General features: G+C 38.8%; 1 protein-coding gene across 1 annotated transcript in view; it reads left to right on the top strand.

The window, feature by feature from the left end:
- MYOM1 (myomesin 1) overlaps positions 1–16,503 on the top strand; it is a 147,019-nt gene that overhangs the window by 25,149 nt on the left and 105,367 nt on the right. The window contains exon 2 of the mRNA XM_061131273.1: positions 8,001–8,325. Within this exon, the coding sequence (XP_060987256.1) occupies positions 8,001–8,325 (325 nt within the window). The remainder of the gene's footprint in view (positions 1–8,000; positions 8,326–16,503) is intronic.

Raw genomic sequence — 16,503 nt, 5'->3', positions numbered from 1 at the left:
AATAAATGCTTTATGAATCGAACTGAATAAATATAGGTCTTTCTTTTTCCATACTATTGATACATGGGTTTTATTTGTTAACTAAGACCCCCAGCAACTTAAATAAACTTTCTTGATTTCAGCTGGAATTTAGTTTTTGTTTGTTTTGTTTTACTTTATTTCCAAAGAATATTTTTCTTATTCCCTCATGTATGGAATAATAATTTGCTGCTGTTTCCTCTTCTACTGTAAAACAAAATTTCTAGGTGCCTAAATATAATTTGTACATTTATTTTGGCTTTCAGGGTACACTGCAGTTGGTTAAACTCATTGCTTCGCACATAAAAATACTAACACCTTGGTGGCTCAGTGGTAAAGAATCTGCCTACCAGTGCAGGAGATGTATGTAGGCTTGATCTGTGAGTTGGGAAGATCCCCTGTAGGAGGAAGTGGCAACCCACTATTCTTGCCTGGAAGTCCCATAGATAGAGAAGCCTGGTGGGCTACAGTCCATAGAGCTGCAGAAGAGTTGGACATGACTGAGCGACTAAACTACAAAACAACCCTTACAGTTAGTTTGAAGAGAGGATATATCTACTTTAAAACTGCTTTCTTAAAAAACTAATTGTAATGCTGGAAGCAAATATTTTTAAATTCTTCAGACTTGTATAGTTATACACTCTTAAAAAAGTCTTTTGCATTAGATGTTTTTCTGGGAAATTTGAAATTAACAATAGGTTAACATTCCATTCAGTTTTCAAAATAATCACACATCTGAAAGGGCATCATGATTAAGTCAGATTAATTGATTATTCACCTAAAAGGGAAACAGGGCTTCCCTGGTGGCTTAGTCGGTAAAGAATGTGCCTGCAATGCAGGATACCACCTGTGCAGTGCAGTGCAGGAGACTCTGGTTCTATCCCTGGGTTGGGAAGATCCCCTGTAGAAGGAAATGGCAACCCACTCCAGTATTCTTGCCTGGAAAAGTCCCGTGTCAGAGGAGCCTGGTGGGCTACAATCCATGGGGTCCCAAGAGTCAGACACAACTTAGCAACTAAACCGCCACTACCATCTTTAAGGGAATTTGATTAAATCACAATTATTGATTTGTCAAAGCACCACTAATTTTTTGTCTTTAGTTTTATTATGCAGTACACCACAGTAGGTATTTTATTATCTGGATATTTATATCTTGGATAAATCTGTTGTTATGCTTCCAATGCATATGCATATCCATGCGTGCATGTTCAGTCATGTCTGACTCTGCAACTCCATGGACTAGTCTGCCAGCCTCCCCTGGAATTCTCCAGGCAAAAATACTAGAGTAGGTTGGCATTCCCTTCTCCAGGGGATCTTCCCAACCCAGGGATTGAACCCAGGTCTCCTGCATCGCAGGCAGATTCTTTACTGTCTGAGCCACCAGGGAAACCCAAAATATGTTGTTAGAAAAGGCTGAATCCATATGGTGCTAGAGCAGAAACTCCGCTTCTCCAGAAGCTTGCTTGGCTCTAGCTTATACTTCTTTTGCCAAATCTTGTTGTACATTTGTTTAAAACTGACTATTTGATTTTCACTGGGATTCTTAGTGTCAATGAATAAATGATATTTTAATTTTTCCACAAGCATGTGTGGACTTCTGTCATTTTGCCTTCTTAAGAGGGATTAAAGTTCAGTAAATATTTTAATGTGTTGATATATGTAGCCAGCAAATCTTGACCTAATAGTTGTGTGTCATATGGGAACTATAACTAAGACTCTTTGGTAAAAGTTCTTACTTCTAATGGACATTATTGGCATACTCTATCTAAGATGTATCTATACACACACACACACACACACACACACACACACACACACACACACAGAGTTAAATGGTTGTAAGGCAGTATGGTATGATATATATAGGAGGCTGGACTCTATGTAGAGCAGACCTGGGTTTGAATTTCTGTCACATTCTAGTTGTGTTACTTCAAGAATATTAATCTCTCTAAATCATAATCCATGAAGTGTTTTTGTGTTATGATTAAATGAAATATTATAAAGCAGTTAATACTTGGCATATAGCAAATGCTTATTAAATAAATATTAGCTGGTATTATGGATATTTATCTCTTATTTTTGCTTACTTTTTCTATTTCAAGGAGATTTGAAGAAACTTACCATGTTCCCTAGAGAAATGACTCGCTGGGAACCATTACAATGGCTGGTGGATAAACCTTGGAAGAATCAGTGTGATTGTGTATTAGATGTTTAGAGAACAAATGGATACTTGGAGAACATAAAGCTTGGAAAATTCTCCTACGGATTCCAGACAGCAAAAATGTTCTTATGCATAATAGTTAGGGGTGTATTTAGTTAAACAAATGCTGGGTTGAATTTGAAATATATTCAAAGTGAATATATATATATAAGTGAAATATATTCTTTTATATACATTGATTGGGTAGCTCACAAGTTGACCCTCAGTTATGAGTGGAGACCTATATTGCACTTGAAAGACCATTTGAAAATACCTAGTTTCTCATAGACAAAATGTCATTGGAAAGAGGCTAAGACAATCCATGTGTATGGCCTTTGGAATCCAAATATCTCTGAATGAAGGGCATTTATTTATTTATTTATTTTAATGAAGGGCATTTATGTCATTTACTAACTGTGTGCTCATTGGTAAATGACTTTACCTCTCGAAGCCTCAGTTTCCTTAGCTATGGAAGATATGGTACCTACCTCCCAGGATAATATGAGAATTAAATGAGATCATGTATGTAAAGTGCCTATCAGAGTGTCTGGCACTTGTTGGCTCTCAACAGTGTTAATTGTAGTTATCATCAAGAAAGGAATTATAAAGCAGGCTACAATAGTGGGTCTGTTCAATATTTTGGTAGATAGAAGCTATCTGTGTTAAGTTGATGTAATATCACATGAATCACATGTAATATCACACAGAATATATGCTCAGTACATATATTCTGAACAATGAGCTTTCAAATTATTACTACCAGTAACAGTAATTGACATTTACTAAGTCTTCATTTGACGCAATAACTAGGTTAAGCGTTTTCTCTGCATTATTGATCTCCACAGCAGTCCCATAGTTTGGATGCTATTATTCCCATTTTATAGAGAAAGAAAATGAAGCTTAAGGAGAAATAAACTGCTTAAAGTTACATGGCTATTGAGTGCCATTGATGGCCTAGAACCAAGATCTTGTCTGAGTCCGAAGTGCAGGTTCTTGACACCAGGTAACATCACCTCTGAATTTGTGAAGTGGTCTAAAATCAAAGAAAGAGAATCTCTTGTTAGATAGAGTGACCATACTCTGACTTTAGGTGAGATAAAACATGATGCTTCTTAAAGGGTCAGTTAATGAATAGGGAATCAAAGATTCAACTTGAAGCTATAATATGACCTACTTGGTAAATTTTCCTGAAATGAGAGAAACGGTGACTGGGTATCATCAAGGCAAAGTTTCCACCACATGTAACCCATGTCTTCCCTGCTTGCCTCTAGTCAGCCCCCTGTTCTTTCTTCACATTATGTCTCCTAAATGTATTGCTCATGGATTATGAACAGCACATTCAGAACCATATCTTGGTATTAAAATTCCATGAAGTTCATTTTGGGAGTCAAATTACTACACCTATTTTTAGCTCTCAACACAAACCACTCTTTCCATTACACTTTTAAATATGCTGTGGTAAAATGATGTTGAAAATAGCTCATACAGCCAAATAAAAGCCCTACATTTAGCTTAATCAGACCAGACCCACTGACTGGCATGAACGTCATTATATTACTGTGGCAGCTACCTGCCAGGGCCTTCCTCTTCCTTTCCGTTCAGGACTGCACTCCCCATTTGCTGCTATATTTATCTACTCTCTTAGCCATAAAAGGCTGGCTGTGTGGCTCTGACATTCTACTGCCTGACCACATGCATTATTTTTGAACTGGCCCCCAGGGTCCTGTCTTTTTAGCCCTGACTCTTAACTTTTTCTTGGATTCGACCTACGTGGGTTTTTCACTGTCTCATCCAGCCTCCACGGTCACATCGGAACATTTCCACCACCATCAATCCTTTGCAAACTGGTAAGTGTGACCTTGAGGCAAAAGAATGCACTTGATATTTTACGTGCTTAACAGCACTGCGGTGTGTGTGGTTTCTGTCTTCTGAGCTCAGCAGTTTTCTCCAAGAGATGTCAGAATAGCAGAGAAATGGGAAAGTGGAGCTCCAGGGAAGGAATGTGAGCAGCAGGGGGCCAGTTTGTGCTGGCACAGCTCTTCTCTCAGATCAGTAGATTCTTTTAAAATTAAGCTACTGTTCCTGGAGCTATAAAAAGACAGTAGCTGTCTGAGATAGAACTGTAAGCGTGAGTCAAGTACTCTTTCCAAGTTACAGTTCAGTGGTTTGGTTGAAATCTGGAATGGGTAAGGAAACAGGAAATCATGTGTTTTCCATCCTCCATAAGCCTACAGTACTGCCTGATTACAAATTTGATCAAAAGGAGTAGGTTAACTCTGAAGTCTCAAGTTTCTAATTCAGTGATTTTTGCCCTGACAATGCCATGTGGATACATGTAAGGGTGCATTGGGGGGATTTCTAATTGGAAAATGGCTAAGCAGTATTTCAGAGGCAACACAGATCCCTGCATCATGACCCTAAAGTTCACACTTTCTGTGAAGAATTTTTATAGCTTTGAGCCTCTAACACCTGTTCAAAAGTATTGTGTCACAATTACAACTACGGAGTTAACTGTTTTTTCCTAAATTCCCAAATTATTTTCAGGGAAAAAAACCCCCACAGATTTTAAAGAAATGGAAGACAACCAAACCATCTTCCCTCCCAACGCACTCTAGCTATCATGTGTTGGGGGATAATCCTCACTTACTTAATGAAGAGAAGGTAGTTGTACCTTCGTTCCAGAGGTCAGAGCTGTGAAAACCAGCTCCGCTGACATAGTGTCAAAGCCTGTTTACTTGCAATATATCATCTGTGTACTTGGAATATTCAGTACTTTTAAAAGTAAATATATTGGGGGGAAATAGAAATAAAGAGAATGGAAAATAGAATTGAGGCACAACATTTAAAGATTTATTTTGTGAAAATTAGCAGCATTTCAAGTTATTTGGGTTCTGAATTTAGCTTATAACATAATACACAAGAAGGTCATTCATTGTTTATTTGGACATCATTCAAATAACATTTGCTGTGTTGCAGTATACTATGTATCATTACACAAATTTACCGAATATCTTTATAAATGCCTAACGATATACTTCTATATTAATATAGTCTACACTTTTTTCTATAAAAATTTGTCTAATAATTATTCTTATACCTGACCATTATTCATATATTTTAAAATAGAAAATAGCAGTCTATTTAAGGGTTGAAGCAAAAGTTGTTTGCTAGTAGCTATTTTTTTCCTCCTAGGAAATGCCATGTAGACTGATATCTTCCATGAGCCTTAACATAAATATTTCTGGAGTGAAGTTTGCTGGATTTTCTTCTTTAGGGAATACATGCCTACTTTTCACTTCAAATAAAAAGATTTTAAGCTTGACCAAAAAAATGTAGCAAGTTTAGAAGGATTCAGTCCTCATTTAAAACTTTTTTAAAAGATTTGAAAAATTGATTACAACTAATTTTATATGTAAACAATTTAGGATATGCACAGAAGCATTAAAGATGAAAAGGAGTGGCTTTCATAAAACTATTACTTCATCCAGGGTTATCAGTATGACTGATAGGCTCCTGTCAGTGGACAGATTTCTAAAGAAAGATAATGCAATCTGAAGTCTCCCCTCTCTATGCTAAGCAAACCTATCTTTGATTTTCAATAGAACTGTTAGCTCAAATTCACAATGCAAACTGCTACACTGCTGACTGACTTTCTTGCTTCTTTACTATAGGAAGACTAGGAGGCTTTATATTCTTAATGGAATTTTTCTGGCTTGACACCATACTTTTTGATACATTTGTGAGATTTGAGAGGGCTTATTATATGGCAATATGAGCATCCTTCAGGATCAGTCCTATGACTTTCATTCTCTCTTTTTTTCTCTTTTGGCATTGTATACCATCTGTATGCTGGTGAGTCCCAAATGTAGGTTTCCATCCTGGACCTTTACTCTGTATTCCTGAGTCACATGTCCAACATCCCACCTTATCTCTCCACTTGGGTGTCTAGCAGGTATCTCAAATGTAGAATGTCTCAAACCAGGTTCCTCTTCTTCCATCCCGAACTGCTGTTTTCTTACAATCCTGCTCATCTCAGTTCGTAGCAGCTTTACTCTTCTAGTTACTCAGGCAAAGTCCTTGGAGCTGTCACTCACTCCTCTCTTTCTTTCATACCCTATTCCGGAACTTTCAGCAAATGCTATTGATTCTACCTACAAAACATGCAGAGTTGGATCCCTTCTCACACTTCACGGCTACCACTATAATCTTTAGCGTGAACTATCGCAGTGACCTTTATATAAATTTGCTAGGGCTGCCGTAACAAAGCACCAGAGACCAGATGGTTTAAACAACAGAAACTTATCTTCTCACAATTCCAGAGGTTAGAAATCTGACATCAAAGAATCAGCTGGGTTGGTCTTTTCTGAGGCCTCTCTCCCTGGTTTGTAGATAGTCCATCTTCTTGTGTCTTCCCTCTGCATATGTACATATCTGTGTCCTGATTTCCTCTTCTTATAGCAATGGCAATCATGTCCTCTTGGATTAGAACCTATCCTAATAACCTCAATTTAACTTCATTTCTTCTGTAAAGATCCTATCTCCAAAGCCAGTCACGAGGTTAGGACTTCAAATACGGGTTTGGGGCGATACAACTCAGTCCATGGCAGCCTTCTCATTGGCCTCCTGACTTTCACTCTTGTCCCTCAACAATCTATTCTCAGGCTCAGCAAGAGCGTTTCTCAGCCCAGAACCTTCCAGTGATTCCTTACTCCTTTCAGAATAAAAGTCTAAGTCCTTACACTACCTGTAGGACACTACCCTCCTCCCTCCCCAGTCCCTGACATCATCTTCTGTATCTCTCCTTGCACCCTTTCACTCCTCGCAGCCTCACTGGCCTACTTGCCTTTCCTGGAGTACAATACAACAGGCAGGCTCACAACCCCCCAGGGCCCGTGCAATGGTCTTCCATCCAGAATGCTTCTCCCATCCCAGATATCCTCATGCTCAGGTGTTACCTTCATCCTCAGTCATCACCATTATCCCTGATGATGCTGCTTAGATGGCATCCCATTCCACATTCCTGTTTTATTTTCCTCTGTAGCATTAAGCAGGTTCTAATATACTCTACACTTTATTTTCTCTATTTGTCTATCACTTGCAATAGAATATAAGGTTCTATATAGGGTTATCAGAGCAGGAATTTTGTTATTTTGTTCATCTATCTCCTAGGCTCAGTGTAGGTGCTCAGTAATTATTTGCTGAATAAAAACCACTTTGGCTGGACACAGGCTCTCCACTATTACCCAATCTCTCAGGTAAAGTCCCCATCAGAAGGAAATGCCAGAAAATTAGAAATATATATGATGAAAGTGGGCCTCCAGGTGGCACAGTGATAAAGAATCTGCCTGCCAGTGCAGAAGAAGCAGGAGATTCAGGTTCAATCCCTGGGTCGGGAAGATCCTCTGGACAAGAAAATGACAACTCACTCCAGTATTCTTGCCTGGACAGAGGAGCCTGGTGGGCTACAGTTCAAGGGGTCGCAGAGAGTCAGACACTACAGAATATTTACATGTATCCACTGAAACAGCACAGCAGGGAAAGTTTGTAAAGATCTCCTAGGTACTTAAAAAGAAGAAGCAGCAGCACAATGATAGAAGGGGGTACATCAGGGCTCTGAAGCAGGGAGTTAACTGAGTAAATAGCTAAACTAACCTTCACATCATTTTCCACTTACTCTTTGGAAGAAATAAAAGAGTAGTAATTTTCACCTACTGATTTACATGACTTTTTCTGGAGAGTTAGTTCCTTAAGAGTTCACCCCAAACCTGTTGCTTTCTCACAGCTTGCCTGGATCCCTGGGGGCACACGATGTCTCTGCCGTTTTATCAGAAACTTCACCAGCACTATGACCGCAGCTACCGCAACAGGGACCTCAGCACCACCATGAGCCAGTACCAGCAGGAGAAGAAAAGTTCAGCCATCTACACCCATGGCTCCACCGCCTACAGCAGCCGCTCCTCCGCTGCCCACCGCCAGGAGTCAGTGGCCTTCAGCCAGGCATCCGCCGCATCCTACCAGCATCAGGCCTCCCGGGCCTCCGAGTTTGCCCTCTCCTCTGCAGCCAGTCACAAGGCAGCGTCAGCCTACGACTATGGCTACTCCCATGGGTAGGTGCAAAGCAGCCTTACAAACTTGGGGCAAAGCCGAGCTCTCTGAATACCCCAGCCCCGCCTTACGCCCCAGGTTACTTTTTCCTTTCTTCTTGAGTCTGGCAGCCCTACCTTTAAACCAGGTGTGGAGCAAGGCCGAAACTTGTGTTTGGGAGGCCTGGGACTTCTGTCTTGGATTCCCCTTTCCCTTGCTTGCTTGAGTTTCACAAAGAGCTTCGCAGTCACCCTGGGGTGTCTTGGTTGAATTGCCAACTGCGATATTGCTAGAAGCAGAGAAGTTTTGCCACAGGTTGTGTTCAACATTCAGCAGCAGAAGAGTTGGGAGATCTCATTTCCGACACTCACCGCAGGTTTCCTGGCCCTCACAACTTTCAACTTAGATGAGTATAGGATTTAAAATTCACAGACCACAGGAACCCAAACTGCAGCAGAGATGTGTTCTATTCTTTCTGTGTCTGAAAGCCAGCATCGAAGTTCCAAACTGTTATTCAAGCAGCAAATATTTTCTTTAGCCAGAGCATTTTATAAAAACATGGCCCTATCTCAGTCAGCCTAACAATACCAGGAACAAACCTATATTCTGAGAGGATTAGATTTATCAACCCATTGCCATGAGGGAGACCCCACACCAGAGGAAAAGAGAGACTTTCACAGACTCACAGGCTTCAAGAATAAACTCATGGTTGCCCAAGAGGAGGATACAGGGAAGGATAAGAGGAGGATAAGGAGTTTGGGATGGACATGTACACATTGCTATATTTAAAGCATTAAAACAGATAGCCAACAAGGTCCTACTATATATCACATGGAACTCTACTCAATGTTATGTGGCAGCCTGGGTGGGAGGGAGATTAGGGGGAGAATGGATACGTGTATATGTATGGCTGAGTCCCTTTGCTGTTCACACAAAACTATCACAACAGTGTTAATCGGCTATACCCCAAAACAGAAAAAGAAAAGAAAAAGAGGGTTTCAGTAGGATTCTAGGAAGAGTGGGATTTAGATTCAGGTATGGTCTAAAAAGTGAATTAAAAAAAAAAAGTGAATCAGTGTCCTGTTGCTTTGGAAACAGTCAAGTTGAGATAAATGAGGACTGTTGTATTGAGAAATCTCTTAGATGGAGCCCAGCACATGGGTTGAGAACTGAATCTGCTTCTGAGGTCCTCCACACAAAGAGGCAATATCTCATTCTTCCTAATAAAATTTCAAACAATAAACCTGCTTATAATCTTTGATATATCTGCGAGTCTTTGGTCATGCAGAGGAGGTTGTCAGAACCCTCTACTGCAGCAGTGTCACTGGGAGAAGTGTTTCCTGTGAACCCTGAGGTTGGCTTCTCTGTGTCTTGTTCCAGCCTGATGAATGCTGGCTGGATCCATACTTTCTCAGTCCAAGCCAGTTTTTATTTTCTCAGTATCCCGAGCGAAATGTGTCATGGGGATTAAAAAACACTTGCATGATTCATGTGATTTTATTAAATGTCTATCTATAGTCCACAGAAAGAATTGTTGAACTTCCAAATGTAAGAATTCCTGGGCTGTGTGGTCAGTTACCAGCTGCTGCCTCAGATCTCCTCTGTCTGGCGTATATTGCATTATTTGTTATAAACAGATTTATTTTAAGTCTTATACAATTGAAGTCCACAAAATATCTGTCAGGGTAGCTGGGAGAGGTGTTTACTTCTAGGAATTAGAAAAGTGATTGAGGACATAATACAGTGGTTTGTATGAACAGAAGTAAGGACTGGTTCTGAAGGCAGAAACTCCTGTATCCCTGTGGGTTAAACAGCACCTGAGGTACAGCTGTGCTTTTGGGGGTGCGGTGCCGACCTCCTGGGAGCTCTGCACATCCAGTACCAAAGTCTCTGGAATTACCTGCAGTGTATGAAGGCAACATTCTGAAATTCCACTTAAAATGGAATAGGATCATTTTCCAATCCCACTTTCACAGGTTATGTGTGCCATGGGATATTCATAAGGACTTCGAATTGGCTGCAGATATGGAAATATTGTCAGGGAGTAGGTGAATTCATTTCTTTTGGCTCTTGTTTCAAATGACCTGCTTTCCAAATGAAACAGGAATGGGCACCGTGCTATGTGATAGTACCACATGTTCTCCTGAAGAATGTTACATACATATGTTTAAGAATCTCACTTAGGAAAGCAGCTGTTTTGTAGTAGAGAGGATTATGTTTTAAATATCCATTTTCCTAATCCATCTGTGCTGAATCTACAGAAAATGTAGAATATGGGTGTTTTCATTACTGTACAATTTTTAAGCTAACTCATGTTAGCTTATTTCATTCCCCCAATGCTGTAGAGTCTATAGAGTTTTATGAATTTGTTATTTAAAGAGAGTTTTTTTTTCTTAAATTCTATTCCTAAATTCTTCTTTTGACCATATACACACCATTCATATTTATTTACAGTCTGATAAATCATATTAAACATTAGTAATTGAAACTTTGAGCATCTTTGTATTTTATCCAGAAAACATTTGCTCTATTTTGTCTTTGGAAGACTTAGCCATATTAGTTATAAACAACCTCAGATAATAAACTTTCTGTAGGAAGTAGAACTGTAATTACTTCTATGGTCAACCTCACATCTTGTTCCTTCTTGCTATTTAAGTGTTTATGTAGGTAGATAGGTGTTTATTAATGGCTTGGTATGTTTGAACAACTCCACTTCTTAGTAGAAATGTGGACCTAAAAAGAAGAAAGGGAAGATGCCAATATTTTTTCCTTTGGGTATTGCAATGTAAAAGAAAAGAAAGCTAACCTAATCCTGGGGGTATTTTATTTTTTCTTTTTTAGACCTAGAGCTAACAGGTGCAGATAATATTCTTTGAACATTTCAAAATCTTTATAATTCTTTCAGGTTGTATTTTTGATTTTTCAAAATGGAGAAACTTTTCCCTGCTAAATGAAATCTTTCTCTTGGTGTTGTGAAGAGCGTTGTTAATTAAAACTGGTGTGGAGTTGGAAATGCAGCTCTGTGGAATGTATGTGAACACTGGGCCTGATCCATTTTTAGCCTCTGCTTTGTAGTTGGCCGTCCTGGTAGTAAAGTGGAAACTATGGAGATTTATACGTGCCCACAGCTTGGCTGACCTCAGTTAAATCTTAGGAACAATGGCTTGTTCAGTGTCACTGTGGTTTTAGCTCAGATCGGTTACCAACTGCATTCTGAGCCAAGAGTTGTAAATTAAATTCTGGAAGGCTTATTCTAAATGCCTTTGTTCTTAGTCACAGTGAGGAAAAAACTAAATTAAAGAAAGTGATTCAGGAAAACAAAAATGATATAAGACTATTGTTTTATGTTAATAATTCACAAATACTATTAGAGATTAAAGGAGAAATGGTACTCATGACCACTTTGCAACCATTATGCAAGGGTTCTTAGCCTCTGTCTGTGAATAGGTTTCAACAGAGTTTTGTATGATTTGAAATTATATGTAAGATGAGATTTTTTTTTTTTTTGGTGAGAGAAACCCTAGCTTTCATCATATTGTCAGAGAACTCTGTGACTCAACAAAGGTCACCACCACTACACTAGAAAATCTGCATAAAAATATCAGACAGCCCAGTGTGTGAGCTGATGATTCCTTCCTAGGGCCAATATTACAGGGAATTAGGATGAAATAAGGCAGATGTTTACAGGGAACGTGGTATATGGAAACCAGTGTTTTCAAAATCCTCTCTATTGAATAATATGGGAAGAAAAAAGAACTATTTTGTTATGCTTGATAAGTAGGAATGAATAACTTCCAGAGGACAACACAGCATATTTCTTGGATGATGGGTCTCTCAACCCTCTGCAGTTATGGTAGACACGTGATTGTCTGATTCTAAGCAGATTAAACTCCACCCCTTACAGTGCTTCCCTGGTGGCTCAGTCAGAAAAGAATCTGCCAGCAATGCAGGAGACCAGGGTTCAATCCCTGGGTTGGGAAGTTCCCCTGAAGAAGGAAATCGTAACCCACTTCAGTATTCTTGCCTGGGAAATTTCATGGACAGAGAAACCTGGTAGGCTACAGTCCAGGGGATCGCAAAGAATCCGATACAACTTAGCAACTAAATCAAGAGGGACTAAATCAAGAGCAACTAAATCAAGATATAGCCTCTTCTCTAAAGAAAGATTTAACTATTATATATAAGGAAAAGGCACCATAGTTCATGGGTAGAAAATGTAGCATTCTGGGATTTGTCTTCCAGAACTTAAGTACCAAGAAAATGATGAACCATATTACTTCCTATATGGTAGGAGAAAGTCTGGGGGAAATCCAAGGACAACAGAAAGCCAGTTACTATTTTATCCCCCTAGAAATGGGCCAGTTTGTTGTCAGTTTTACTTCTTTAAAAGGCAACTGAAAAAAAAAAAAGGCAACTGGTCTGTGTTCTGAATCCCCCAAACAAACCCTGAGTCCAAAGAGGGTAACATTCACTGGGCATCAATTTTCAACTCTCACTGCCGTAAATCTGCAGCTTGTTTGCGAAGAGAGAACTAGAAGTAGCACCCCTGGTAATACCAGTTTTTCATACAATTGGCAGTTTGTCATAGCTCCATAGAACTGTGGAATGCTAAAGAAGGAAGAGACTAAAAGCTCATCTAATTCAAGCCCTTCCTTCCACAGATAATGAGGCCCAGAAAGAGAGGCTTCAACTCTCTGCTTCCTTTGTTATGTTCTACATTGAGAATACTATCCATCAGTCTCTATTGCAGGCTAAATACAAGTTTAGAGGATATAAGATGCCCCAAAATGGCATTAATCTTATGTAGGCAGGTGAATCAGGCTGTGAGAAGGAAGACATGTCCCCTTAAGGAGTAGGAATAGAGTGAGTAGCCAAAGGTGGAGGAAGGGCCATGCAGTCACCTCCCTGTGCCCAGAGGTCACCTCCCTGTGCCCAGAGGTGAAACGGTAGCTCCATTCACTGCTGGCCGAGCAGTGGGTGTAACGGAGCCTCCCCGCGGAGATCCCCAAGCTCTGAGAGCCCAAGGGAACCGGTGCTGCAGACTTGACCTTTTCCACACCAGCCTTTCTGGGTGAAACAGGAGAAAGCAGGAGCACCTCAAATGAGGATCCATCTAATATTTGATAAGTGCTCAGTGCTCAGTCCCTCAGTCATGTCCAAGTCTTTACGACCCCATCCACTAGCCTCCTCTGTTCGTGGGATTTTCCAGGCAAGAATACTGGAGTGGGTTGCCTTGCCCTCCTCCAGGGGATCTTCCCAACCCAAGGATCTAACCCAGATCTCCCTCATTGCATGTGAGTTCTTTACCATCTGAGCCACCAGGGAAGCCCATATACAGCAGTGCCAAGTTGTAAATATATAGAGAGAGGCAGTTTTACAGGAAAAAATGGTAGAATAATAAAAATGAGTTCAGCTCTATTGTGGCCACTCAGTAAAGTCTAATGGCAACATATAGATAAGTCAGCATTGAAAATGGAGCTTCTGTTTTCAAGCTTTTGCAAACACCTCTGTGTCATGCTGGGATGACCTACCCATCTTTCAGTGTCCAGCTCTTCCACAAAGCCTTCCCTGATAGTCCCAGATAGAAATTGTCTCCAAGCCTAAATTCAACTTTCGTTTGCTCTGCTCTTTCTGCTTATCTGCCTGCCTGCCTTCTGTCTTTCCATCCTTTCTCCTTTGATTGACATAATACAACGCATTAGGCTGGTAGCATTTGCAACCCTAATAGACAGTAAAGGTCTCAGAAAACAAGTCTTTAATTTAATATGTATTCTTCATATCCTCCCCCACACCAGTATCAAGCATAGAATTGTGTACACAGAGGATAAAAAGTTTTCTGTTGAATAAATGAAATTATTATGGAAAGTTAAGACTTTCTGTTTGAAATCTACCTTCTCTTGCACCTTTTAAAATATCAGCTTGTCTGTGTAGTAAGTTTATGTTTAACATTACAAAAAACAACATAACTCTTTTCCAAAGCAATTATATCATTTTACATTCCCATACCAAGGTACAGGGATTCCAGCTTATCCACATTAGTTATTTTCTATCATTTTTTACAGCCTGTCTTTTAGGTATGTGATGGAGTCTCACTGTGGTTTTAGCTTGCACTTATTTAGTAGCTAATGATGTTGACCATCTTTTTAATGTGTTTGGTAGCCATTTGTGTACTTCATTGGTGAAATGCTTGTTCAAATCTTTTGCCCATTTTTAAATTGGATTTTTTTTTCTGCTTATTATTGAGTTGTCAGAGTTATTTAAATATTTGGTATATAATTCCTTTCTTAGATATATGTTCGGAAATACTTTCTCTCATTCTGCACCTTGCCTTTTCATTCTTTTAACAGTGTCCTTCAGATACCAGAACGTTTACATTTTGATGAAGTTCGATTTGTCATTTTTTTCGTTTTTGTCATGCTATTGGTGTTATGTCCAAGCATAATTTGGCTTATTCAACATCACTGTCATTGTTGTTGTTGAGTCACTAAGTCATATCTGACTCTTCGTGACCCCTGGATTACAGCACACCAGGCTTCCCTGTCCTTTACGATCTCCTGGAATTTGCTCAAACTCATGTACTCTGAGTTGATGATGCCACCCAACCGTCTCATCCTCTGTCACCCCCTTCACCTCCTGCCCTCAATCTTTCCCAGCATCAAGGTCTTTTCCAATCAGTCAGCTCTTCGCATCAGGTAGCCAGAGTATTGGAGCTTCATAGAGTTTCTCTTATCTTTTTTTTCTAAGAGTTTTATAATTTTAGCTTTACATTTAGAAATATCCATTTTGAATTTTTTTTTTTTTGGTATGTGATGTTAAGTTCTAAATTCATCCCTTCACATACAGATAGACTGTTGTCACCATTTGTTGAAAAGACTATCCTTTCCCCCTTAAATCATTTAGCTTCTTTATAAAAAATAAATTGACCATGTATGGCTGAGTCCCCTCACTATTCACCTGAAACTATCACATTGTTAATTGACTATATCCCAATAAAAATAAAAAGTTTTAAAATAATAATAAAGAAAAGAGCTTTGGAAAAAAAAGAAAAAGAGCTTTGGAAAGAAAAATATCAATTGACTGTAAATAAAAAGGTTTATTTACAGAATCTCAATTCTGGTGCATTGATCTGTATGCCTGTCCTTAGGCCAGTACCACACTTTCTTAACTATTGTTGCTTTATAAAAAGCTTTGAAATTGGTGGATTAAGTTCTCAAACTGAGTTCCTCTTTTACAAAAAAATTTTTGCCTATGTGGTTCCTTCATATTCCCATATAAATTTTAAGATCACCTTGTCAATTTCTACAAAGAGAAAAGTCTTCTGGTAATTTGATAAAAATTTTGTTGAAAACATAAATCAGTTTTGGAAAATATGCCATTTTAACAGTGTGGACTCTTTCAATCCATGAACATGGATATTTATTTATTTAGATTTTTGTTTCACTTATCATATAATGTAATCTGCAGTGTAAAGTCTTGTACTTCTATGTTAAAATTGTTCCTATTAAATATTTTATTCTTTTTGATAGAATTGTGAGTGGAGTTGTCTTTATTTTTTCATTGTTCACTGCTAGTAAACAGAAGTGTAATTGATTTTTGTGCTTTGATTCTATATCCTGTGACCTTGCTGAACTCATTTATTAGCATTAGCATTAGTGTGTATGTATATTTCTTAGCATTTTCTATATACACGATTATATCATCTGTAACTAAAGCTAGACTTGCTTTCCAATTTTTCAGTTTAGCTAATTGCCTCGACTATTCTTCACTGTGCTGTGAACTTCAGTACAATATTGAGTAGAAGTGGCAACAGCAAGCATCATAGCCTTGTTCCCCATCTTAGAAAGAAAGGATTTAGATTTTTACTATTAGATATGATACTAGTTATAGATTTTTCATAAATGGCCTTTATCAGATTGAGGAAGTTCCCTTCTATTCCTATTTAGTTGAGAGTTTTTAACATGCAAGAAAGCTGAATTTTGTCAAAATTTTTTTGTACCTATTGAGATGATAATGTGGTTTTTGTTCTTTATTCTATTAATATAGTGTATTACACTAATTGATTTTAAGATATTAAATCAACCTTGCATCCCTGGGCTAAATTCTGCTTGGTTTTATATGTTGCTGAATTCAGTTTACTGATATTTTCTGAAGGATTTTTGTGCCTATGTGTATGAGGGATATTGGTTTGTAGTTTTTAAAAA

This window comes from Dama dama, chromosome 27 (genome assembly GCF_033118175.1).
Source record: "Dama dama isolate Ldn47 chromosome 27, ASM3311817v1, whole genome shotgun sequence".
NCBI lineage: Eukaryota > Metazoa > Chordata > Mammalia > Artiodactyla > Cervidae > Dama > Dama dama.
Note: the sequence above shows the minus strand (reverse complement) of the source record. Positions and strands in the feature narration are given on the sequence as shown.